We start from the raw sequence: 27716 nt of genomic DNA, 5'->3' as shown, positions 1-27716 counted from the left end.
GAGTGACTACCACTTCTATTACCACTACTAGGCCGCCCTGTTCATGAGTCCGAATCATATCATGACATGGGCGTGAAAATGAAGGAGAAACCAGAAAGAAAGGCTTATGCAGATAATACGTCTCTATATGAATTAAGTAATCATCCATTAATGCAAAATTTAAGAGTTATCCTTCTGGAGACAATTTTACATTTATATCTGAATTTGATCAGTGATCATCTAAAAGCAACATTTTCTATAAGCAAAGGCTCCATCTGGGAGCATTTTGGCAGCTCTCAAGTTTGATCCCCTTATTCAATAATCCAAACTTTATCAGATTTGCTTATCCAGAAGCTGTCGAACCTGGGAGGCTGACTTGCTGTCCGAAAACTGCAAGAGAATGACATATAACTTCAGGCTGCTAATCTGTTAACTAAGTCGAATTAGAGGATTTCGATTTTCCATTTCTCTTAGAAACGGCTGAGTGGTTGCTATTTGCTTTTAGAATGAAACGTATGCACACAGGATAGTAGGAACTCTATAATCTGGAGAGAGTACATTTAAACATTATCTTTAGAAGTTACTGGGAAACATGTCCTCCCTGAAATATTTCTTTAGAAGTAACTGGGATAACTGTCCTCTCTAAAATGTTTCTTTGATGTCACACCGTGTACGTATTGCCTTCCCATCCCTACCCTGGTCCTAGTTCACCTATTACTGCAGGTCCTCTGAAATCCCACTGTCTCTTCAGGTGTGCGTGTCTGGGGTTGGCCTGACCTCATCATTTCTCCATCTCCTTCCATCTCTCCGCTAGAACACACCACTCAGCATCAGCTTTATCCAAGTTCATTTTCTAGTCCTCTTACTCCAGGGTTCATCTCCCTCCCCTAATCAGTCTTGTAGCCCTCCTCTGTGAGTGGAAGGGTGTCTTTGCTTTGATTTAAATAATGACACCACACCTCCCACCTTTAGTTTGAATAGCAAAGCACCCCCTTCCTGCTAGAAGCTCATCCTCATTAGCATTAGCCATTATTCAATCCATTATTCAATTCTCAGTTCTGCTCTCCACTTGAATTGTTTCTTTGTTCTGGCGGTATTCGGGTTTAGTCATCTACTTTTTATCTGACATTAGTTTCTCCAATGGTAGCCTACAACACATTCACTGGGGGAGACTTAGGTTAAAAATAATGATAATCTGCTGACTCTCCAGAGTGGGCTTTGGGCACGTAGGCATCTTTTTAAAGCATCGGGTATTTCTAATACACAGCCCATTTCAGGACGGAGGTGCAGCAGGCTCTGGTGAGGAAAGGACCTTATTGAAGTTTATCTCGCCTTTCCAATTGCTGACAACAAAATCAGGAGATGTATTTGTACGGTACTTATCATCAACAGCGTGCTTTAAAATACACATTTCTGGTTCTCTAAATAGAGCATGGGTTGTGCATGAAATTTGCATTTATATAGTCTGGTGATGTTTTTATTAGATTCATTATGGTTGTAAGAGATGGAAAGAGACCAGTACAGAACTGGGTATAATTTATGTACATTATCAAATGGGAGAGACACAAAGGTTAAGAAGGGTGGAATTCAATCTGTGGTTGATGGAGCCATAAATAAACTGGTTTTGCTTTAAAGAATGATGTCATCAGACAGTTGTGTCTCCCAGGGAAGCAGGTCTGCACAGGTAGTGTCTGTCTGCCTGAACATTGGTCTCTGCAGGGAGTGGCCCTGGATTTGGAGAGTCTGAAGAGCGATCTTGTTAGTAATACAAACTCTACCAACCGTGGGAGGCTGATCTTCTCTGACAAAAGTGAAGTTGCTCAGTCGTGTCCAACTCTTTGGGATCCCATGGACTATAGCCTACCAGGTTCCTCTGTCCATGGGATTTTCCAGGCAAGGATACTGGAGTGGGTTGTCCTTTCCTTCTCTAGGGGATTTTACCAACCCAGGGATCGAACCTGGGTCTCCCACATTGCAGGCAGACGCTTTACCATCTGAACCACCAGGGAAGCTCTGACAAAAGTGGGAAAGAATAATGTTTAAACCCATAATGCTAATTTGTTAATTTATCCTGAGGAATATGCCTATCAGGTAGACCAGTTAGTTGTATGAAATCTTCTCTCACAGTCTCTTTCTGTAGCAAGAAGGGACCTGATCCAAAGGTCACCTGTGAGCATGGTGACTGCAGAGCTGGAGTGGGGATTTGTGTGTTTAAGGCAATGTTTCTTGACCTTCCTCCATTACTTCTCTCTCAAAGGAGGCTTTTTAGATGTTTTTTTTTTTTTTCCCCTAACCCACCCCCATGAAACTTTAACACCACAGGTATATTGCATAGCTATTTATGTGATGTATGCTATGTGTCCTGCACTAAAAAACTAATTTTTTTGCTTTCCCCAAGAATTAATGCTTGTTCATTTGGGGATGATATGGCCCCCACTGAGAATGTATATCTTAAGGACTATATTCTCTGCAGCCCACACCATGTGTCTCCCCTAGAAGGATCCGATGGCTCAGGGCTGCCCTGGTGGCCCAGATGGTAAAGAATCCCCCTGCAATGTGAGAGACCAAGGTTTGATCTCTGGGTTGGGAAGATTCCCTGGAGAAGGGAATGGCTACCCACTCCAGTATTCTTGCCTGAAGAATCCCATGGACAGAGGAGCCTGGCAGTCACAAAGAGTCGGACATGACTGAGTGACTAACTCTTTCTCTAGAGGGGTCCAGCAGCTAGGTGGGCCAGTTGCTGGACCCCATTGGCAAGATGCCTTCTCTTCTGGACAGCACTGCTTTCCTCAGAGACTGACCTCTGTCTCTGTTTCCAAAATTAAAATCTTCACCACCCACTCACCTCCCTCCTTTTTTACACCTATAATGTTTAGTGGCTTGCGTTCACCGAATGGATCAGAACCAAATCTGGCCAGAACTGCATTGTCTTTCAGGTGGTGAATCATATATCTGTATTCTTTTCAGGTTAACTCTGTTGGGGCAATTTTGAATTCAGAATCTTCATGTCTGTCCTAGGTATTATTTGCAGGAATTTACCAAAGGGACATCAGGTATATGTCAAAGCATAACCCTGCTATTAAGGATGACATCTCACAAAGTAATTACAAAGCTTTCTCCCCAAATACTAAGGGCAAAAAATGGGGTGGATTGATCCAAGGCAAAAAGTCATATTTAAAGTTAAGCTCAGTGAGGATGAGAATCTTTACCTTTTTAGTTCACTTAAAATTATAGCCCCTGCACCATAAGCGTTTTCTTCACACAGTAGACCCTCAATAATATGTGTCGAATGAAAACAAGGTATTTTTATTCAGTATATGAATTAATATTATTCTAATTCTGATATAGTGAATCATGTGGATATGAGGGATTATATTCATTCATTTAAAGAATATGGGCTTCGCAGCTGGTGCTAGTGATAAAGAACTCACCTGCCAATGCAGGAAATGTAAGAGACGTGGGTTCAGTCCCTGGGTGGGGAAGATCCCCTGGAAGAGAGCATGGCAACCTATTCCAGCCTTCTTGCCTGGAAAATCCCATGGACAGAGGAGCCTGGCAGGCTACAGTCCATAGGGTCGCAAAGAGTAGGACATGACTGAAATTTAGTTCACTTAAAATTATATAAACATTTTCTTGGCATGCATGCAGCACATTTGAAAAATATATACCAAGTACACATTACGGCAGACCCTACATGAATTCCCCAATACATACTAAAGGGAATAAAGCATACGGGATCCCTGCCCTTGTGGTGCAAAGCTAGAGAGACAAGCAGTAAGCAGATGAGTAAATACAAACTATTACCTTTAGGGGAGGAAATGACATCACAGGAGGTAGCAGGTACACGGCTTCTTCAGTCACGTCTGACTCTTTGCGACCCCATGGTCTGTAGCTCGCCAGGCTCCTCTGTCCGCGGGATTTCCCAGGCACGATCGCTGGAGCAGGTTGCCATCTCCTTCCCCAGGGGATCTGCCCGCTCAGGGACCAAACCTGCATCTCCTGCTTGGCAGGAGGACTTTTTACCACTGAGCAACCTGGGGAGCCTCATGATTTTATAGGAGAGTGTATTTACATCTGCTATAGCTTCCTGGATCTTGAAATCATTGACATACAAATCATGACATACAGAAAACAGAGTAGTTGCCACCAGAAGGACTCAATCTAGAATCAGTGCTCTACCACTGGCTGTTCCCCAGTCAGTTCATTTACATGCTCTCAAAACAGCTCCTCATCTGTCAAGTGGAGGTATGAATTCCTTCCTCCTAAGAATATTAGGAGAATCCGAAGATAAAATATATTTGCAAAAGGTCTGTCAATCAAAATCATGGCGCATTCTTTCGTTATAAAAATATAAGGATTTTACTTATGATAATGTGAAAAAGGCTATACATTGCAAATCAACTACATTTCAATTTTTAAAAGTAGAAAAAGACTCAATAGTGTGCTGGGGAATGGGGAAATTGAGTGAAGGGCAGTCAAAAGGCACAGACTTCCAGTTATAAAATAAATGAGTACCAATGAGGTAATGTACTGGAGAAGGGAATGGCTACTCACTCCAATGTTCTTGCCTGGAGAACTCCATGGACAGAGGAGCCTGGTGGTCTACAGGCTCCATGGGGTCACAAAGAGTCAGAGACATGACTAAAGCGACTTAGCACATACACACAATGTCTATTCTCTGGTTGAAATTGTCCAGAAGTCGGAGTCAGGTCTCAGTGGTTAACATTCAAGTTTGCCTTCTTTCAGTACCCACGCCTCAGGAAAATACACAGAAGGAGAGGAAAGAAAGTGGTGAGAAACCAGGAGCACACTCGGGGGAGACACTACTCTCAAGGACATTTCAGCCTTTTATCCTCTTAAAAGGCAAGCTGCTGCCAGGCATGCCCTCACATAATTAGTATCATTAATGAAACATCTAGTTTCATTTGCAGAAGGAAATTTTTTTGTTTTCCAGTTCTCAGAAGGTTTTGGTTTTGCATCTAAGCAGTTACTTATCTTCTTTAATCACAGCATGACTTGATGGAATATTTTTTGGTCTGACTAAGAAGGGCAATTCAGGGTAGACCTTGAGAATCACAGCATTCATTGTTTTTTGCCCTGTATTTGGAGTCTGTGACTGTTTGCACAGGACTTGGCAAATCCATCACTTCTGAATGAATGCACTTGCTCATGTCAGGTTTAGGTCCACGTCCAGGATGGGCTGTGCTAAACCTGTCCTGTTACTGCCCTTGACAAACTCATCCCTTTGCTGTCATGGTACATCTGGTGTCTACATTTAGGTCCATTTAACTTAACCTCATAAGGTGTCTTCTTCATTCATCATTGGCAGGGTATATTATGCTTGGTTTGCTTAGCTGTAATTTATCTCCTATGGTGTAGATTTGAAGTGGCGTCACAAGCAGGTCGTAATGTAAGTTGCCAATGGGATAGCAAAGGAAATGTACCCTGAGTAACCATGAAAGGCCTGCCTCCCTTCTCGTGCAGTTAGCTGAAGAGATGTACTTATCTTGCATGAAGTGATGTATCATTTCATCTTAAACCGAGCTGCACAAGATGGAGTGTCTGCGAGCCTTGGTCATGTGGTCGTTGACTGAATCTGAACACCTGTTGGCTCTTCAATTTTTAAATGAATGGATGTGCCCCCTATAAAATGGTAGTAAGCAAAGAGAATTATGTAGAGTGTTTAAATGAAGCTAAATTTCATTGATCCAGATTAATTAGAGAGATGATCTAAGTTAATGGAAAATAAAGTGTGTGCAGATATCTTTTGTTTTCACTTTTATGTCTACTGAAATCACCAGAATTAGGCAAATTATACATTGCTTAGTGCAAATCCTTAAGGGAGCTGATTCAAGGCTAATAAAATTTCGGTTTTAAGTAGTATATAATTACATGTTTCTAAAGTTTAGAAATGCGTGAGATGCAACACTTAGAGCATGTTCTTCTACTGTGTATATGTCACATGCGGCAGAGGGCCAGGGGGACACAGAAGCCAGCGTCTGTTAAGCCTGTTGGACAGTCCAGGATCACTTGATCCCCTGGGGTTCTGAGGGAGTGGAACCTGTTTAGAACAATTAACCTTCATTCAACTTTCTGGACTCACAAAAACCAAGGAGATAGTGGCTTCTGTTGGGTATTGGTAAACATGTAAAATTCAGTTAATCACTGATTGGCTGACCAAGTGTCAGATGTAGTCATCCAGATGTCACTGAGCCAGCAGGCTGTGGGGCAGAAGGCAATTTGGACCAGATAGAGACTGTCTGTAATAAAAGTGCTTCGTGGTTAAGAATCTGCCTGCCCGTGCAGAAGACACATGTCCGATCCCTGGTCCTGGAAGATCCCACGGGCCTCAGAGCACCTAAGCCCATGCACCACAACTCCTGAGCCCATGCTCTAGGACCCTCGAGCTGCAGCTACTGAGCCCCCTAGAGCCCGTCCACTGCAACTAGAGAACGCCTCTGCAGCAACAAAGACCAGCACAGCAACATTAATTAACTCATTAATTATTTATAAAAAGGAAAGTCTGGACAATATATATTTTTTTTTTTTTACAAAGTGCTTTGTAATCACAGGTGAACTCCCAGTCCAGCTCTGTAAAACACAGGGAGTGGGGAGGAAACTGTCGGCGAGCCTTGCTTTGCAGAAATGACCTGCAGAATAATCAGCAAGACAGAAATGATTGCGCCCACTCTGGGGACTGGAGATGGATTGCGAGTTATGGAAGTAGCAGGTCCCTCCCTCCGTAGAGTTTCTTTGGTTGCTTGTCTCTTCCCGTGGTGGAGAGGAACTAAGCTCGGAAAGTTAAAATTCTTCCACGAGCTTGAAATCAGGGACAAACTGGATAAGAGAACATATGTGCAAAGCAATGTGAACTACGGATCTCGTGGAAGGAGGCTTCAGCAGTCTCCTTCCACTGAGTTCTAAATATTGGAAACTCGATGTTTGGTCTTCTTTTCATTATTATAAACTATTAATCAAGCCAGCTTTCTCCCCATCAGTTTCAAATTTGCAGTCCCTGAGCTGATACGTCCAAGTCTGGGTTTCTGCCTGGTGAAGTCAGCTTTCCCTTCTTCTAGGGAAGACGTGTTTTCAATGACTTAATTGTGGGAGAAACTTTCTATCAAGATCTTGAGTCTCTTCTATTGGCTTGTAATGAGCTGAGCGAGGAAGTGACTCTCAAACACCTCTGCAATTTTACTTAGCTGTGATACTGAACTTGAACCCTAAGGAGATTCTTTAGCCTTAGCCCTTTATCCCAAATATAGCTGAAAAAATAGCATAATTCAAAAGTGATGTATGCAGTCTTAAAAACTGTATGCTTTTCAAAAAGACTTAATAATAACAGCTCTAACAGAAAAGAGAAAAATGAAAATAATCACCATGGCCAACAGTACTATCTATTGCTAGTGCCCTTTTCCATAGGAAATCAAATTGCATTTGACACCCAGTTTTTAATTCTAGTTGAACAAACCAAAGCCTATTAACAACCATTGTTGAGGTGATTGCTCTTTCAGTTTTCTTCTGAACTTTCTGTCTTAGCTCAGGCTGCCATAACAAAACACCAGAGGTGGGGGCGCGGGGTTGGGGGGAGGGTGCCAACAAGAGATACTTACTGCTTACATTTCTGGAGGCTGGCAAGTCTGAGACCAAGGTGCCCGATGATTCACTTCTGGTGAGGGCCCTCTTCCTGGCGGACAGCCCCCTTTCTCTCATGGCAGAAAGACAGACAGAGTCTCTTCCTTTCCTTAATAAGGACACTAATCTCATCATAAAGGTGGACATTCAAGACTTCATCTAAACCAAATTCTCTCCCAAGGGCCCCAGCCCCTAACACCATCACACTGGGGGTAGGGCTTCAGTGTATGCCTGTGGGAAGGACCCCCCACCCCCAGTATACGCTTTCAGCCCATAATACTTTCTAACTCTCACAATGCTCATGCTCAGTCATGTCTGACTCTGTGACCCGATGGAACACACCCCGCCAAGCTCCTCTTGAGAGCTTGAGATTGTCCAGGCAAGAATACTGGAGCGGGTTGCCATTTCCTTCTCCAGGGGATCTTCCCATACCAGGGATCAAACCCATGTCTGCCTGCATTGCAGGCAGATGCTTTACCACTGAGCTGCCAGGGAAGCCCTTTCTGACTCTACTCCTCCTCATCTGGAGGATGTTAAATTAGAAGAAGATTCCAACACGTGATCTGAAAGTCGCTGGATGTTATTAGTCAAAGCACCGAGGGTCTGGTCTGCTCTAAAAGACTGAGGCAAGGAGCCGAGTCCCTGGAAAAGACCCTGATGCCAGGAAAGATTGAGGGCAGGAGGAGAAGGGGGCAGGGATGAGATGATTGGATGGCTCCTCGGATGGATCACCGAGGATATGAATTTGAGCAAACTCTGGGAGATAGTGAAGGACAAAGGAGGCTGATCTTCTACAGTCCATGGGGTTGCAAAGAGCCGGACACGACTTAGCCACCAAACTACAAGAGACTGATAAAAAGCAGAGATCCTGAGGCCAGGGCAGAGAGCAAATGTAATTCTTTGGGGGTTGCAGGAAATACCAAGGAGATGGGATGGGGATTCTCTGCAGTCGTGTTTGAGAGCTCAGTTAAGGGAGATTGTATCTGATCATTTTCTCTCCCAAGCGAGAGCATTGTTTTATTTAAGCCAAATTTGCTGCAAACGAGATGCAGCGAGCTTGCTGAATATTCATTTGCAGCTCTGTTCATCAAGTTTATAATTCCTTTTATTTTCCTTTGACTTATAATTGGTGTTTTTGCATATTTATGATCTGTTTGTTTTAAGCTGAGGACCTGTTTTAAATTCTGTGATGTCCTTTCTTCCCCGGCCCTGGACAGTTCACTCATAGAGAAACCATGGCTTTGAGGGATGGGGCTTCCCCAGTACCAGGAGCCTCACCCCACTCTCAGCTGGCATGTACGCCGACTGCTGACCTCTGTGAACCCTGAGGTTCACTGCCCTGAACCTAAGATAAGAATGAGAGTACTGAACAATTTTAAAACTCTTTAAAAACAGTCACAGAGGACCTGAGTGGTCACCAAATCCTTGTGATAATTTCTCAAATGTTTGAAGACAGTGAGCTCCCTTCCTTAAATGTCCTTTTCCCAGGTGAAATAACCCTGCATGGGAATTAAAGACACAGATGTAGATAAAATAGATTAACTAGTGAGAACCTACTGAATGGGACAGGGAACTCTACTCAATGCTCTGTGGTGACTTACATGGGAAGGGAATCCAAAGAAGAGGGGATATGTGTATGCATATAGCTGATTCGGGCTGCCTAGGTCGCTCAGTGGTTAAGAATCCGCCTGCCAATGCAGAAGACGTGGGTTCGATCCCTGGGTCGGGAAGATCCCCTGGAAGAGGAAATGGCAACCCACTGCAGTATTCTTGCCTGGAGAATCCCATGGACAGATGAGCCTGGTGGGCTATAGTCTATGGAATCTGAGAAGTGGACACAATTTAGCAACTAAACAGCAACAAATAGCTAATTCACTTTGCAGGGGTATGGCAGAAGCTAACACAATATTGTAAAGCAACCTTACTCCAATAAAAGTTAATTTATCAAAAAGGAAGAACACTGCTCAGCTCATTCTTCTTTGGTCACCTGACCCAGTTAGAAACAGCCTCACTTCTGTTACTTTACTCTGAGAGTACATGGATGCACCAACAACTCCAGCATCACAATCACATGCTCTGTGGACCACAGCGTGGTCTCCAAACTGCAGCCGCTTAAAAGGACCTTAAATGATGGAGGCGCTTTATAGCATCAAATGCAAATGCTCTGTAAAGGAAAACCGTGTTAGCTGCTTTCAGCGCTTCCACAGGTCTCTTTGGAAATTCTTCAGAATCACCTTCCCCGCACCCAAGTAGAGTTGAATTGCGTTGGGTGAACCTGTCCTGACTCGTTTCCTGGGGCCATGTTTTATTTAAGCCAAATTTGGTCTTATGGCAATGGTCCAGGGCAATCCTTGAGAGCCTTCAGGAGCCTGCCCTCCGGTCTCTGAATATGTTAGAACTTTGTTTCTTCACCTATAAGATGAAATAACAAGAGGGGCCACCCTCCTGGGTGTTTTACTTTATGGACTCTTGCAAGGATGAAATGAGGTATGTTTGGAAGATCAATGATGATACTATGAAAGAAACAGAACCAGTTTGCTGGTAGATACCAGCCTTCCCACCAGCACAGGACTGGTGGTTTATGCATCTCCTGAGAATCACAGACAAATGCTGATGACTCCTGCCCTACGCACATCAAGTGACGACCGGGATGTGGAAAGTGACAGAGGACCCGGCCTCTGTAACGAGTGGGTGGAGTCCAGTTTGCGCAGACTCTGGAGCATGGGTCACGCTCCATTTCAAGGCCTAGTTTGCATCTTCAGGGAAAACCCAGACTGCTGTTATTACTTAAACAATTTATTTTCTTCACGACATCCCTTGAGAGGCCAAGTTTCCCTTCCTATTTTCTGACAGATGTGAACGTAGCTAAATGAAGCAATCAGATCAAAGAAAGCATCAAGACAGTATGATGTTATGAAATCAATCCAACATTGTGGAAATAGGATTTTTTACTGTGTCTTCTGCTTAACAGTCTTCTAGGAAACAAAATGCTGTGATATTAGTTTTGAAAAGAAAATCTCAACCGCATCACTTCCTTGTGCCCTAGGTTTCCTAGAGTCATAATATGAATGCACCCTTTTGAAAGAAAAATGCTCTGAGACATCAATCACATTTGTAAATGTGTGTAGTTGTTAAAATACCAGGACTAATTCTATTAACCTTAGAATATGGAACTTTAGGATGAAAGCAGGTGTCAGGAAAATGCTTGTAATTTGATTAAATTTTCCATCAGAAGAGAAATGCCATAACTACTTGGCATTAAAACGCTTAGCTGTTTATTTCTTAAGCATTTCCTTTGCATATCTGAATAAAAATCCATAAATGCATTCTTTCCGGTTATCGTAGCCATGGAGGGTTGGAATTACATGTTGTTTGAAGCAATGCCACATCCATTGCCCAGACTAAAGAACAAATGACCAAAAGAAGGCTTTTCCTGAAGAACCTTGACATTGCAAAGCTGCCAGGGCACTGGGTCACTGGTAACAGAGACACCCCTTTCGTACTCCCTGCTGGGGAGCCCAGGGCACTGAGGATGGCTTCATTCAATTCCGTTGCTTCCATTTGGTTCTTATTTTGGAGGAACTGACTTCCTAAAATGTCTGCATCTTTGTTTGATGGCATTTTTAAGGAAAAAAAAGAAGCTCTCATAGATAAGCATGGTTATTATTATTATTATTTCCGCTGCACCCAATAAGGAGAGAGACAGTTCTCCTGTCTCTGGGCCATCTGGTTTGTGTTAGGGCTTCTCGTTCCTGCGTTCTTTGGCTTGCTGTTCTTCAAAGCAAACCCAGCAGTGACACAGTTTGCAGAATCTTTAGTGAAGTAAGAGATGGTCCTTTTGCAGAAGCAAAGGGTGAAAGCACTAAAGTAAGATCGTATGGACAGTTGAGTGTTCTTCCTGGGCAGGACATTTATAGGTTGTTTTCAATTTTTCTGTATTTTCTGTTTCCCCCCAAATTTTTGTGATCCTGAATTGTTTTTATCAACAGAGGAACAAATGATGTTCTTTAAAAGGTTCCTATACTCTTGTCTGGAAAATCCCATGGATGGAGGAGCCTGGTGGGCTGCAGTCCATGGGGTCGCGAAGAGTCGGACACAACTGAGCGACTTCACTTTCACTTTTCACTTTCATGCATTGGAGAAGGAAATGGCAACCCACTCCATTGTTCTTGCCTGGAGAATCCCAGGGACGGCGGAGCCTGGTGGGCTGCCATCTGTGGGGTCATATAGAGTCGGACACAACTGCAGTGACTTAGCAGCAGCAGCATATTCTTACATAAATACTAGATAATGGGGACTATCCCTTCTCTAGACTCAGTGAACACAGGTTCCATGTGACGACAGTCTGTATCAGTCACCTGGTGTCACAATAACGCTGTGTAAGAACCATGAAATCTCAGTGCCCACAGTAGTGGACTATGGGTTGGCTGCCTGTCTCTGTTCTAAGGGTACCTCATCTTCCTGGGACCAGTGGGCTGGTCAGGGCATGTTCTTTTCCTGATGAGATACAAAAGAGGCACCCCAAACATGCCAGACCTTCTAAACCTTGGATGGATCTGGCTCTCAGTTACTCCCACCTACATTGCATTAGCTGTAGCAGATCACATTTGTTGTTGTTCAGTCACTCAATTGTGTCCAACTCTTTGCGACCCCATGAACTGCAGCACGCCAGGCCTCCCTGTCCATCACCAGTTTCCGCAGTCCACTCAACTCATGTCCATCCTGTCGGTGATGCCATCCAACCATCTCATCCTCTGTCATCCCCTTCTCCTCATGCCTTCAATCTTTCCAAGCATCATGGTCTTTTCTAATGAGTCAGATCTTTGCATCAGGTAGCCAAAGTATTGGAGTTTCAGCTTCAACATCAGTCCTTCCAATGAATATTCAGGACTGATTCCCTTTAGGATTAAGTGGTTTGATCTCCTTGAAGTCTAAGGGACTCTCAAGAGTCTTCAACACCACAGTTCAAAAGCATCAATTCTTCAGGGGTCAGCCTTCTTCATGGTCCAACTCTTACATCCATACATGACTTACTGGGAAAACCATAGCCGTGACCATATGGACCTTTGTCGGCAAAGTAATGTCTCTGCTTTTTAACATGCTGTCTAGGTTTGTCATAGCTTCTCTTCCAAGTGAATCACATGGCTGAGCCCAGAGATAAGGGAGGACAGCAAAATCACCTGTGAGAGGGCATGGATCCAAGAAGCAGATGGGACCCATTTTTGTTAAGTAAATAAAAATGTTAGTTTTGGTACAGAAATAAAATTAACCTTGGGCAGAGTCATCTCTTTGGAGACTGTTGCCCATGTACCTTGTGTTGTTGTGTTCGTAAACGATAAATGCTCACCCTATTGAGTGGCTCTTTGTGTCCTCAGATCCTGGCCAACGTGATCATCTTCATCTGTGGGAACCTGGCGGGGGCGTACCACAAGCATCTCATGGAGCTTGCTCTGCAGCAGACCTATCAGGACACGTGCAACTGCATCAAGTCCCGGATCAAGTTGGAGTTTGAAAAACGTCAGCAGGTAAAATACACGTGCAGTCTTACTCCCACGTTATCTGAGATGTTACTGGGATGATGTTGTCACTGCTAATGGCGAGGGTGCTCACAGGCATCCACGCACAGGCATCAGCAGGAAAGCAGGGTAGCCGTCTGGTTGTCCTGCCCGCCCAGCTTTGGGCTGTATGCCCAGTGGATTGAATCGTAAACCAAAGAGCAGAAATGGCATCTTCAGACTCAAACCCAGCCCCCTCCCCCAGGATCACCCACATGCTGACAGCTACATCAGCCACCATCCACACATGGCTGGGGAAATTCAAATAATAATGATAATGATGATTGTTACAGTGACACTTGGGTAAGACACTCACTGTTGGTTACAGCACATTTCTCTGTGATAGTGTTTGTGGGCAGGGTTTGTCCCAGCTGAAATCTGCCTGTGCCATCAACAACACTTCATATAGTGCCTGTTTTCCACCTGGGATGTTGAAATGGGATGAGATGATTAAATGAGATGAGATGCTTGAACTTGTCCTTGAGGGAGATGATTGGAGTTGCGGGGGGGAGGGTCTGGTAGGGAACTAGTTGTGCTGTCAGGGGCTGTCCTACAGTCATTGCTGTGGGTGATATGTGGACACATACATTAGGAGAATACATAGGCTCTGATGACAGAATGATGATTGTTACAGTGACACTTGGGTAAGACACTCACTGTTGGTTACAGCACATTTCTCTGTGATAGTGTTTGTGGGCAGGGTTTGTCCCAGCTGAAATCTGCCTGTGCCATCAACAACACTTCATATAGTGCCTGTTTTCCACCTGGGATGTTGAAATGGGATGAGATGATTAAATGAGATGAGATGCTTGAACTTGTCCTTGAGGGAGATGATTGGAGTTGCGGGGGGGGAGGGTCTGGTAGGGAACTAGTTGTGCTGTCAGGGGCTGTCCTACAGTCATTGCTGTGGGTGATATGTGGACACATACATTAGGAGAATACATAGGCTCTGATGACAGACTGTAAATATAAGAAATGGAGCTAAATCAGGGCGGTAAGGAGCAAAGCCACGTGGTCTCATCCAGGATGGTGGCCAGCAGATGAAGCAGGCCTGCTTTGGAGGGGAAACCAAGAGGGGGTCCTGTACTTGACACATTTAACTTCAGGTCTCAGCAGAAGATCCACGTGAAAAGTTTTCTTTTTGCCCTTGAGTTTTCAAATTTATCAGCAGGAACCCAGTTTCCATCTCTAAAGATGATGGTTAACATGACTGTCTAGTGTGAAACCCACAGTCCCTTCTCTGAGTGCATTCATCAGTATTTGGCACATAATTGTGTCACTATTATTCGTTAAATTGTATTTAGTCCATTTTATATAATTTCATTAAAATGTATTATGGTGGTGAGAGCAAAAACAATCCCTTAGATACTGATACTAGACTTTTTTTTATTTGTGTATGAACTGATGAATAGTAATTGTACTCCTTTTTGAAAACAGGGAGTTCTGTTTGTTCATCCAATAAATATTAATTGAGCACCTAGATTGTGGAGGGCGTGATTCTAGGCATTGGGGTGTGGCTGTAAATATTGCTTTCTCACTGATATTAGCAAATCTCATGGTTTGTTTTAAAAACATTTTGTTTTGCAACATGTATAGTAAAAGTATTCAGTAATTACAGTTTACTTCTTTGGTCTCTAAGTATATCAAATTCTGGATTGCATTAAGAGAAATAGATAGTTGTTAACATGGGACAGTTAACCAGTACCACTTCATATACTGTGCACTTATCCACGTTCAGTAATGGTTCAAATCTAGGTTCTAGAAAATTCTGTAGTTTCAACACACAGCACTCAGTGTTCACAATTGTTCCCTCTACAGAGTTCAAGTGACTTAGGGTAGACAGTTTCCTCTTTCAAACAGTGGTGACGGGATAAGTTTGGTCCTGCCAGTCATATTTAACTTTCTTTTCCATCACCTTCGCCAAGGTTAGGAAGAACTGAAATTCCAAGTCAGCGGATTACATAACCTAATATTTATAGTACCAGCTTTGATAGAACACTAAGTCAGGCTGTTGACCTTTTCTATACTGCCTCTTTCCATGAAGAGACCTTGAGCGGCCAAGAGCAGGTGTCATCCCTTGTCATGTTGATCTGTGGGTCCGTGTGGTCAGAAAGGCCATGCTCTGACCTTACGTGGCTCCAGAACTAGACCAGTGAGGCACATCTCATGTTACAGACTTTATGGGACCATCGCGGGAGATACTATTAGGGCATCTATTTACAAGTTCTAGGAAAAAGAGTCAAGGATCTTTTTTTAAATATGTAAGGAGAAAAGGGACACTTTGAAGAAAAAGAAGAACTTATACTTTGTTGTTGTTGTTCAGTCACTAAGTTGTGTCCGACTCTTTGCAACCCCATGGACTGCAACGCCCCAGGCCTCCCTGTCCCTCACTGTCTCCTGGGGTTTGCCCAAGTTCATGCCGACTGAGTCCGTGATGCTATCCGACCACCTCATCCTCTGCCACCCTCTTCTCCTTTTGCCCTCAGTCGTTTCCAGCATCAGGGTCTTTTCCAATGAGTTGGCCGTTTGCATCAGGTGGCCACAGGATTGGAGGTTTAGCTTCAGCATCAGTCCTTCCAGTGATGTTTATTTAATAAAATATAATTTGACACAATGTATGAATTTTGCTACCAAAGTTGGGAGTCAGCTCTCAGGGTCTGAGGCCCATAATGCAGTACTTTTGTTAAGATTTTGGAAAATTTGTTCTAAATGCCCATAGTTTTCTTTTGTTTTTTTCAGACCAGCGTGTAATTAAGTGGGAATGAAAAAAATCCCATAGTTAATAAAATCAGTAAGGTATGAATGTATAGATTTAAGGAAACAAATAAAAATTAGCCAATGGCAAGCTAGGTGCCCTTCATACAGAAGAGTGGCCTCCGAGACCTCGACACTGGTGTGGCCGCAGACCAAATTAAGGTCCGAGGATTCCACATGTCATTTCTTGTCTGTCTGTTGCCACAAAACATTTCTTTTTTAAATTTTCTTGAAGTATAGTTGATTTACAGCGCTGTGTCAGGAGTATAACAAAGTGATTCAGATATCTATCTCTCTCTGTATATATATCTTTGTCTATAGCTATAGATAGATATCTGTATATGTTATATGTATATTGTATATTTGCTTCCTTCGTAGTCACTGAGGCAAACAACAGTGTCCTTGAGAGTGCTTCATTCAGGGGTAAGGGGTGTGCTCAGTAGCTGCAAGATGATTTGTTTCAGCCCCCATTTGGGTAAAATCTATGGCATCCATTTTAAGGTTGTATCTGCAGTTACCACAGAATGAGTTGACGCTCCTGGGCTGAGGGCCGCCATTTTGAATAGTTACTGGGCGCCTTTCACAGCTTCGCCCCTGCCACGCTTAGACCTTGGGGAAGAGGGCAGATGTCCTGTGAGCCCAGGAAGCTGGTCCTTCTGCAGCCCTGCTAGGGGTTACCAACAGATAGTTGAGATTACTGGGAAGGGTCTAGGGATTCTGCAGTCTTTTCAAAATCACTCAGCTCTGTACTTTCTTTTCTTCAGATTTTGTGCTTTTTTTCCCCTAGATGCAAATGAGGAAAATCTAGTGATCAAAACCATTTTTGAACAACATGGCTATTTGTACTCTGAGATTTGAGGAGAAGAAGGAATGAAAAATGTTAGCAGAGATTTTCTCAGTATTTGTGTTCTTGCCCTAAAAATGCCCTCATGGATAAACACTATTTTTTTTTTCTTAGTAAGTGAGAAACTTAATGCACTCAATTAGTACTGAAGCCGCCTTTGGGGCCTGAAAGTGGTGTGTTTTGACTTTTGTCTTAAGTTTCACATCCTGCAGTAAAAGTCATTTCTTGTGCACCATGTCAGTGCAATAGAGGCTCTTTATCAAACCTCAGTCAACAGAGGTGTTTCTCCCTGGAGAATGTAATAGACACTCAGAAATTGATGAGAGCTGGAGTCAGGGCAAAACAGAAACCCTCTCTCTTAATTGCCGGGGCAGTGGAAATAAATGTGGCCTCTGTAGGACTGAAAACTAGGTTTGCTTTTTTTATAGAGAGAAAATAAACACTCTTCAATTTATATGTTGTCTTTGTTTTCAAGTAATGTAATTGTGAGAATCTTTATGTGGCCTGCCTTCTTCTGGAAACACCCTGTGGACTGAATATGATACAATATGCCTTTCAGTGGAGAGTACTAGTCAAGTGAGGTGGGGACACTGTGTTATTCCTGAATCTGTTCCCCACTGTGGGGGCTTAGTGAACCAGTAGGCTTCCTGTGTTTCCTTGGGGGCAAAATTGTGCAGATTTCAGTGGAACAAGCAAGTGGTCCTTTTGTGTTCATGGTTGGGTAGATAAAAAATGTACCCATCTTTATCCTGATATGATAGCCAGTAATATTAGGGCATTACCAGATGTATTGCATAAATCATTTAAAATGCTAGGTAGAGTGTGTTGGAGTTGTTTCAGGTTTGGGATGCTAAACTGTGGTCCCTTTTCATGAGGGAATGGAGAAAAGAAGGAATGGCATTTGTTTGAGTCCTCTCAATGTGCCAGGCTGTCTATTTAGTTCTTTCACATTTGTATCAGTTTCCTATTGCTATTGTAACAAATGACCACAAGTCCAATGGCTTAAACAGAACAAATTCAGTATTGTATAGTTCTAGAGATCAGAGGTTCTAAATCAGTCTCATGAGTTCTGTCAAGGTACTGGCAGGCTGGAGTCCTGGAGGCTCTGAGAGCAGAATCCAGTTGCCTTTTCAAGCTTCTAGAGCCTTTCTGCATCCTTGGGTCCTAGCTGCTTCCTCCATCCTCAAATTCAGCAGCACAGATTCCAGTCTCTCTCTCCCCTCTCTCTGTGCCTTGTCTTTCTCTTCACCCCCTTCTCAGATCTCTGATTGTGCTCTTGCATCTTTTCCCTACTCTCATTATCCCTCCTGCCTCCCCGCCATATGGATAATCCAGGAAAATCTCCCCATCTCAAGGTCCTTAATTTAATTGTATCTTCAAAGTTCTGGGTTTGCCATGTAACGTAACATAGTCACGGGTTCTGGGGATTATTAGTCGAACAGGGTGCTTTTTACAGGTCCATTGTTCAGCCAACCAGCCCATCTTCTTAATATACTTATGAACTCTATGACTTAAGTCTCTTTTCCCACTTAAGTCAAAGTAACTGTCAAGTTACTTGTCCAAGACCACTCAGCTCTTAAGTGTGGATATTTCTGCCTCTCATGTTGGTTCTGCCTAAGTTTTTTGGAGTTATCTTTGAGAATAGAGATTTTCCTTAGCCATGAAGGACTTTTTAAGTTAACTGTGTTGCTTACCATTACTAGTTACATAAGAAAGCATAAAACATCATCAAACACTTATCCGACATCATTAGGTTATGCATTGCCATGGTAAGCACCATGTTGCCCATGAGAATGCTAGAAATTCACATGAAAGGTCATTCCCGCAAGAAGCCACAGTGTTAAATCTGTCTGTGGCTGGATTTCCATTCTGTGGTGGACCCTGTAGGGAGACCACCTGAGTTGAATCCTGGTTACGTTTTCTTTTTGTATGACCTTGGTCAAATTCCCTCACTTCTCCATGTCTTAGTTCCTCTGATGGAAGTTGTTCTGCTTAATTTCTTACCAAATTTCAGAGTCTTTCTAGCATTCAAAATGGTGTCCTGTTAAGAAAGTGATCATGAGCTGGTCTTGCATATTGAATTATCATGACATAATGCCCTCAGTTCAGTTCAGTTCAGCTGCTCAGTCATGTCCAACTCTTGGTCACCACATGGACTATAGCACGCCAGGCCTCCCTGTCCATCAGCAACTCCTGGAATTTACCGAAACTCATGTCCATTGAGTCGGTGATACCATCCAACCATCTCATCCTCTCTCGTCCCTTTCTCCCCCCGCCTTCAATCTTTCCTAGCATCAGGATTTTTTCAAATGAGTCAACTCTCCACATCAGGTAGCCAAAGTATTGGAGCTTCAGCTTTAGCATCAGTCCTTCCAGTGAATATTCAGGACTGATCTCCTTTAGGATGGACTGGTTTGACTTCCTTGCAGTCCAAGGGACTCTCAAGAGTCTTCTCCAACACCACAGTTCAAAAACACCAATTCTTTGGTGCTCAGCTTTCTTTATCGTCAAACTGTCACATCCATACATGGCTCCTGGAAAAACCATAGCTTTGACTAGATGGACCTTTTTTGGCAAAGCAATATCTAATGGCATAATGCCCTAACATTAAACAAATCAGCTGCCACCCTGGGCCAAACCATTGACCTCACTGACGCTGGAGGGAGAGATAGGTGCCGGCTATGCCATCCCCTGAGTGCTCTCCATAATAAGTTCCCTTGAAGCAAACAGATCGAACAGAGAGAAGTTCTGCTGTGTCTGCTAGAACATGTGATGGAGAGTCCTTCCAAACCCTTTTTTATCAGCCCCATGTCACTCCGTTGCGGAGTTTACTTTTCACCAGCAGAATGGATGGTGTGAAGCAACCACATAGCTGCCCACACTACAGGACTTGCCATTTATCCCAGTTGTCTGCATCTTAGTTGGCACATGGAGTCCAGGGTGGAGCATCTCACAGTATATGCCTCTTGATAAAAACCGAATTAGGTAAGCTCAAGAAGAGTTCAAGCTAGTGAGACTTTCTCACTGCAGTTCCTGAAGCGTGAAAGCAGCAAGTTTTAGTAGAAATGTTACCCTGACCTTTGGGTAGGATATGCGACCAGCAAAGACAGCAGAGAATGTTTTTCAGCCGCTCAGTCATGTCCGACCCTTTGCAACCCCATGGACTGCAGCACGCCAGGCTTCCCTGTCCTTCACCATCTCTTGGAGCTTGCTCAAACTCATGTCTATTGAGTCAGTGATGCCATCCAACCATCTCATCCTCTGTCATCCCCTTCTCCTGCCTTCGATCTTTCCCAGCATCAGGGTCTTTTCCAATGAGCAGAGGATGAGAAACATAAAACATCACACAGTGTGTACAGTTTGGTTTGGATAGGCTGACCCCACCTGTGTCCTCAAAGATCTTTAATGAAACTTTCCTCCCAGCCCCACCCCCATCTACTTTTTATCTGTTTTATTTAATAATCGATTGTATAGTTTTTCCTTTGGTGTCTCCTCCTTGAAGAAGCTGTACTTGTATAATTCTTGGTCACTGCTTCTTTCTGTGTTACTAAGTGACGAGTTGCCTACTATTCTCTAGGCATCATTCCCTTGATGGAGAGGACATAGTCCACTTTTTCTCAGCACTCCTTAGTGAAAGCTCGAATGATGTACAAGATAGCACCTGTTTTACTCGGAAGTTGTAACAGTGAAGGGTTGAGATTTCATTAAAGAGTTCTCTTCACGATGTTAACCATTTGAGTGCATCAGAATGGAGTTCAAGAATTGCTTGCACAGTTTGCACTGCATTGTATCCTACTGATTGCTTCAGTTCTCACGAAGCTCAGATATTATGTCTCATTGAGAAATACCAGGGTAATATATTTCAGGATGTTGCAATGTGTATTATGCCATGAGGCTTATGGGTACTTTTGATGAGAAATGAAAATGAATTCCAGAAAAAATATGTAAGTAACTCTCAAACCATCAAGCCCGAAATGTTTTCTGATGAGTCCTTTAGTTAGAATGGATGGGATTAGAACATATTTTCAAAGACTGCAACGAGGGCCATGCTGTGAATGTATACTCTGGCTCCTTTAAGGAGAAACCAACAATTCTACATTGATGATCAAGGGCAAAGAGGAGGAAGACAGCTGGAATCACTGTCAAATCTTGACGCCTAATGAAGACTGCCACTGCAGGAGGCTAGTAATAGGGGCTCAAAATAGCACTAGTGTTCATTTGTAAAAAGATAGACATCCTGTTCTAAACGGAAAAAGTAAAATACAGTTACAGTAATTAATCAAGCTGATTTTTAATTAATTAAATATATGCAAATGCCTCTTTGTGTAATGACAGTAGAAAAGCTGGGCTTCTTTGGGGGCTCAGACAGTAAAAAATCTGCCTGCAGTGTGGGAGACCTGGGTTTAGTCCCTGGGTTGGGAAGATCCCCTGGAGGAGGGCATGGCAACCCACTCCAGCATTTGTGCCTGGAGAATCCCATGGACAGAGGAGCCTGGCAGGCTGCAGTCCATAAAGTCTCAATGAGTTGGACATGACTGAACGATTTAGCACAGTAGAAAAAGCTATATGGTAAAATAAAACCTCCAGAAATTTCCTCCCTGTAAGCCACTTGAGCAAAACCCCTATCCAGTGTCCATGGTCAGGAAGCCATCCTCCTGTCTTGTTGGAGAAGCACCTGGGGGACATTTATATTACTCTAGATCATCACAGGTTAGTCTTTGTTGATAATACTGTTGTTTGGTTGCTCAGTCGTGTCTAACTCTTGTGACCCCATGGACGGTAGTCCTCCAGGCTTCCCTGTGCCTGGGATTTCCCAGGCAAGAATACTGGAGCAGGTTGCCATTTCCTTCTCCAGGGGGGATCTTCCTGACCCAGGGACCGAACCTGTGTCTCGTATCTCCTGCATTGACTGGTGGATTCTTTAGCACTGAGCCAGCAGGGAAGCCAGTTGATAACACTAGAGAAGCACAGATACGCACACACACAAATAGAAGCTGCACCCTCAGGAGAGCACCTGGTTGTGATATTTTTGGCTTCTGAAAGTTGTCAGTTTCCCTTGGAGATTGGTTGTTTTTTATACCCTGTGATGCAGTGTTTTGATGCCGACAAGACTGTATATTAGGCAAAAAATAATCTAATGGAAATAGTCATGTAGGATCAACATCACTTGACATGAATAAAATAAACCCAATAAAAAAGAGTCCAGAATCAGTCCTTCTGGTGGCAGTCTCCATTCTTCTGGTATGTGTCAGGCACCAGAGAAAACTCAAAATCAAAGTCAAATGTCAAGTCTCCTGTGATTGCGATCGTATCTTACTTCCTGCAGACGTAATCACAGGTAGCCCAGGATACCTGATAATGGGGAAGAAGGCTTTTTGAACTCACTGGCATGGGAAGTGATTGATTTGCTGTGTTTAATAGTTTATCACCAGGAGCACAGTCACAGGTAAAAATACCTCGCACGGCCCTAGGGCTGTGTTTGCCGAACCACGGCACCCACCAATGTTTCTGACAAATTGAAAAGTATGAGTTAGGAGCTTTAGAATTTTGTTCCTGTGTGTATGCTTTCAAATGGTGTTATTCTCTGGAGTTTTCCCTTTTTAAGTTGTCTGAAAACTTCTATTTCACAGTTTTGTCTTTGATTATCTGCCATGTGCCAGGGGATTAGCCCAGGGAACAGAGTAGTATTTTAGTAGTAGGCTAAAGCCCCCCTGTGTCTTTGGGCTTATATTAGAATGGCAGGAGATGGACCATAACTGTCTGAAGGCAGAATTCTCATGAGAAGATGCAGAAAGATATTGTGACAGAGCTAAGTGGGATAAGCACAGAGACACATTGGAGGGGCCAACCAGGGGCTTCTCTGGGGACGTGGCAGCCGAGTTGCAACATGAATCCCGGGAAGATGCATCCCTGTGAGGACAGGATGAGCAATGCTGTCAGCAGGAGTAGGCCTGCAAAGGCCCAGACTCAGGAACCAGATTGGCCTGTTTGGGGGACACAGAAGTCAGTGGGATTGTCGGGTAAGAGAGGAGAGTGGAGGGGGAGACAGGAGCTAGATGCCGGACCACATACTGGGCCTCGCAAGGTGAGTGAAGGACTTGGGGCTTTATTAGACGTGGAGTGGAAAGTTACAGAAGCGTTTTGAGTAAGGTGGTGACAGGAACTGGCTAACATTATGTGTATCTTTTCTTCTAATTGAAGTGTAGTTGATTTACAGCACTGTGTTAGTTGGTGCCGTGCAGAGGAGTGATTCGGTCATATCGACATTCTTTTATTTTTCCCGTTATGATTTATCTAGGGATGTTGAACGTCGCTCCCTGTGCTATACGCAGGACCATCCCTTAATATAGGTATATATACTAGTTTGCATCTGCTAATCCCAAATTCCCGTCCTTCCCTCCCCCATCCCCCTCCCCTTCCTGGGCAACGACAAGTCTGGTGTCTATGTCTGTGAGTCTGTTTCTGTTTGGCAAATAAGTTCGTTAGCATCACTTTTTGGATTCCTGATATAAGTGATATCATACAATATTTGTCCTTGTCTGGCTCACTTCACTTAGTATGATAATCTCTAGGTCCATCCATGTTGCTGCGAATGGGTTTATTTCATTCTTCTTATGGCTGAGTAATATTCCACTGTGTATATATGTACACATCTTTGTCATTCACCTGTCAGTGGACGTTTAGATTGTTTCCGTGTCTTAGCCACTGGGACTGGTGCTGCTGTGTACGCAGGAGTGCATGTATCTTTTTGAATTATGGTTTTCTGACTAATATTCTTAAAGGATCCCTCTGGCAACTGACGGAGAATGGATTGAGGTGGAAGTGCAGGCTGGGTGACCTCCTGAAAGCTCTAGCGATAGTGCAGACCTGAGCTAGGAAGAGCTTGGATCAGAGTGGACATATTCAGGACTTACTATGAAATGAAACCAGTATAGATCACTGTTGGATTAGATGTCGGGTGAGAAGAAAATAAAATAATCAAGAAAAATTCCTAAATGAAAATTCCAGCCCTTGGATCATGGTTGGTGTGCCACTTCTTAGATTTCGGGGTCTTTGGGAGTGATGTTGGTTGGGGGTTGGGAGTGGTGTAGAAATCAAAAGATGAGTTTTGAACAGTTAAGTTTGAGATCCCTGGTCTGTGTCCAAGAGGAGACGCCACGCTGGCAGTTGTAAATAAAATCCAGAGCCAAAAATGTAAATGTGGAAGTCATCAGTGTATAGTCGGCCTTTAAAGGACAAAATGAGAGTCTCTAGGGAGAGGTTAGGGTTAGAAAAGACAAAAATGAACCAGGACCAATCCCCAAAGCACACCAGTATTTGAGAAGAAATAAGAGGAAAACAGGGAGCCATTCACTGAAAAAGATCACCCATTATGTGAGAGTAAGGCCAGAGAGTGTGGTTCAGTTGAAGCCAAAGGAGGGAGTTTAGGGGCCAGCATTCAACTTGGTCCAAAGGTGAGTCTCAGAGGGCAGCGTGTGGAGAAGTGACCACTAGTCCTGGCAACCTGCCTGTCACCGGGGCAGAGGGTTATATTGAGCAGAAGGTGAGCAAGGGCAGCTGTGAGTACTGACGGCTCCTTTGACACGCCTAGCAGGAAAGAGGGGCCAAGAGTGCTCCTGTTTTACCGCTTAGCTTTTCTACTGCAATGCAGGAGACCCCAGTTCAATGCCCGGGTCGGGAAGATCCGCTGAAGAGGGGATAGGCTACCCACTCCAGTATTCTTGGGCTTCCCTTGTGGCTCAGCTGGTAAAGAATCTGCCTGCATTGCCGGAGACGTGGGTTTGATCCCTGGGTTGGGAAGATCCCCTGGAGAATGGAAAGGCTACCCACTCCAATGTTCTGGCCTGGAGAATTCCACGGATGGTATAGTTCATGGGGTTGCAAAGAATCAGACACGCCTAAGACTTTCACTTTCACTTTCTTTCTTTCACTGCCATGATATAAGTAGGTATTTGCATATATTTAATTAATTAAAAATCCTTGATTAATTATTATAACTGGCCAAGACTTTTTAAAATCAATTAATTAATTTTGGGCTGCGCTGGGTCTTCATTGCTGTGTGAGCGGGGGCTACTCTTCGTTGCGGTATGTGGGCTTTTCACTGAGGTGGCTCCTCTGGTTGCAGGGCATGGGCCTAGGGCATGCGGGCTTCAGTAGTTGGGGTGTGCAGGCTTCGTTGGTCTCCAGCATGTGAAATCTTCCTGGACCAGGGATTGAACTCATGTCCCCTGCATTGACAGGTGGATTCTTAATCACTAGACCACTTGGGAAGCCCCCAGTCAAGACTTTCTTTGCCCAAGATGGAAAGCAGTAGTGTATTACGTATCTTACTGTGACATCTCTGGCAGTCCATTTTAAGCCATTAGTAGGTTGTCTTGTATCATATAGCTTCCCCAGAGTGTCTTTCTTTTATTCTGAATTTTCGATTCTCAGGAAGGGGTGGGCAGAGGAATTGATTGATTTTTCTAGAGAGGAGCTCAGTTGCTGGAGTACATTACTAATCACTCTGGAGTGTCCTGTGTATGCTGGTTCTTGTTCTGGTGATGGCTACTAGAAAGTTTTGAACCCAAATAGAAACAACAAGGGCTTCCCAAGTGGCACTAGTGGTAAATAGCCCACCTGCCACTGAAGGAGATGTAAGAGACATGGATTTAATCCCCTGGGAAGAGTTGGGAAGATACCCTAGAGGAAGCCATGGCAACCCACTCCAGTATTCTTGCCTGGAGAATCCCATGGACAGAGGAGCCTGGTGGGCTACAATAAATAAGGTCACACAGAGTCAAATACCTCTGAAGCGACTTAGCACACACACAGCACATGCCAGATGACTTCATTCTCTAGGATAGTGGTGTAGAATAAAAGCAGGAATATTTTATCATTGACTGTAGAATGAGCTCAGACCAATCAGATGAGATCTAAGGCCCCAGACCTTGCAGGCATCTCAGCCCTGAAGGAAATGACCATTCTTTGGACAACTTTTAGCTAATCGTGTGACATCTTTGTCACTCCGGGACAAGATCCAATGTTTGGAGGAAGAGAGGTGCATTAAAACAAAATGCAAAGTCCAGTCACATGATGCAGGGTGCCACCCATGAAGGCGTCCTTGCCTGGGCTGCTCTCAGTGACCCTTCCCATCCATCTGTCAGGAGTCAGAACGTGGCCACCATCGTGGCAGCTGCCTTCACCACCAGGTAAAATGACGTGGGTGAATTTCCCAAAGGCGTCATCACCCTTCTAGCAGGCCTGCCTGGGGCCCACTCCTGAAACCTGACTGTGACTTCTTTGGTGGCAAAGGCTGTCTATTATTTCATTATTTTTCCTTATGTCCATAGAACCTGGCACAATTCCCTGCATGGAGTAGGCCAGTTCTCAGGTCAATCAATCAGTCATGTCCAACTCTTTTTCAACCCTATGGACTGTAGCCCACCAGGCTCCTCTGTCCATGGGATTTCCCAGGCAAGAATACTGGAGTGGGTTGCCATGCCCTCCTCCAGGGGATTGTCCCAGCCCAGGGACCAAAGCCGCGTCTCCAGCATCCTCCGCAGTGGCAGGCGGATTCTTTACCACTGAGTCACCTGCCCGGGCACGTGCTGTTACGCACCAGCTGACAAGACACATCGGTGTGTCCTATGCTCTCTTTCTCCCTCCCCACTTCCTGTCTTCTCTAAGTTCAACCTTTATCATGCACATATTAGTTATGTAGCTACATGGAAGTAGTTGGTTTAACTTGGTTATTACCGCTGGTCCCCAAACAGGATCCTCAACAATTTATAGCAAGCCCTGGACTCCTGAGTGATCCATCACACACCATCTTGATTCACCATTCACACATCTTTCCTTCTGTCTCTTCTGAACTCTCTGCAGGTTAAGTGTTCTTATGAGTCAGCTCTGAACAAACCCCGATGCTGTCAGATGCGTCTTTCTGTTATGAGGCTTGCTTACATGATTATTCAGGGAAGTAATATTTGACCGCACTAAATCTTCAGAAAGAGTAAACAGCAAAACTCTGCCATTTCCTGTCCTTCCAGGCCCATATGCCTCTCCCCAAAAGTTTCTAGTACAATTTTGGCTGAGGTGTCACTATGAATGTGTGTTGTTTTAATCTCATTGTCATAGAAGGGATCAACATCTTTCCAGTAGGGAGCACACACACAGATTGTGTGTGTGTGTTTGTGTGTGTGTTATGAATGATGCAATTTTATGTCAGAGATAAAATACAAGCGTGAAACCACCCAGCTGTTACATTGATCCCGATCTGCTGAAGAGCATGCATTTAAGCCAGCCTGTATTGAAATGCTTGGCTCATGCTTACAACTGTGATAACAATTTGCAGAATAATGAATCTTTGAAACAGTGTTAGATTTTGACGTTGATGAATACAGCACTGAACATAATTACTATTTCAGATCTCTCCTGGTGAATTTTATTATCAAGTTGAAGAAAAAGTGTTTAGGGGGAATACTTAGGAGTGGGTGTTCTGAAGTGTGGGTCAGCACAAATGTCAACAACAGATTCTACTCTTTAAAAGGGGCAGAGAGGAGCTCAAAACTTGGGCTCTGAAGAAGTAACACTTTCAGATAAGTGAGCTTTTTGAAAAGCTGTGAGCAGAATTTTGAATGCTTCCTGAAAAAAACAGAGGGGGATCCTTTCATTAAAGAGCAATGGACTTCATCAGCTGATATACATGAACCTAAAATGGGACAACTTCTATAGCAGAGAGAATTGAGAGATGTCTTAGAGGTGCCGATGAATAATGAAAACTAATTTTAAGCTTGCCTTTAAATAAAGTTTGCTTTTTATATGTGTTCATGAAAAGTGTTCCTATCATTTCCCATGTAAATTGGCGTGTAGATTATTACATGTAAATCATTTAAATTAGCATCTTCTGCCTTTGATGACATCATGCTTTTACTTTATTTCATTGAGAAATGAAAAATAAGAGACTAGGC

The 27716-nt window shown here is 43.7% G+C and overlaps 1 protein-coding gene across 3 annotated transcripts in view; it reads left to right on the top strand.

The window, feature by feature from the left end:
• Positions 1 to 27716, top strand: part of ADCY2 (adenylate cyclase 2) — a 442181-nt gene that overhangs the window by 208136 nt on the left and 206329 nt on the right. For all 3 annotated transcript variants that reach the window (XM_043887179.1, XM_043887178.1, XM_043887177.1), the window contains exon 4: positions 12990 to 13139. In XM_043887179.1, the coding sequence (XP_043743114.1) occupies positions 12990 to 13139 (150 nt within the window). The remainder of the gene's footprint in view (positions 1 to 12989; positions 13140 to 27716) is intronic.

The sequence above is a fragment of the Cervus elaphus genome, chromosome 25 (assembly GCF_910594005.1).
Source record: "Cervus elaphus chromosome 25, mCerEla1.1, whole genome shotgun sequence".
NCBI classification, from domain to species: Eukaryota; Metazoa; Chordata; class Mammalia; order Artiodactyla; family Cervidae; genus Cervus; species Cervus elaphus.
The sequence above is the reverse complement of the archived record's forward strand: the minus strand, read 5'-3'. Positions and strand labels throughout refer to the sequence as shown.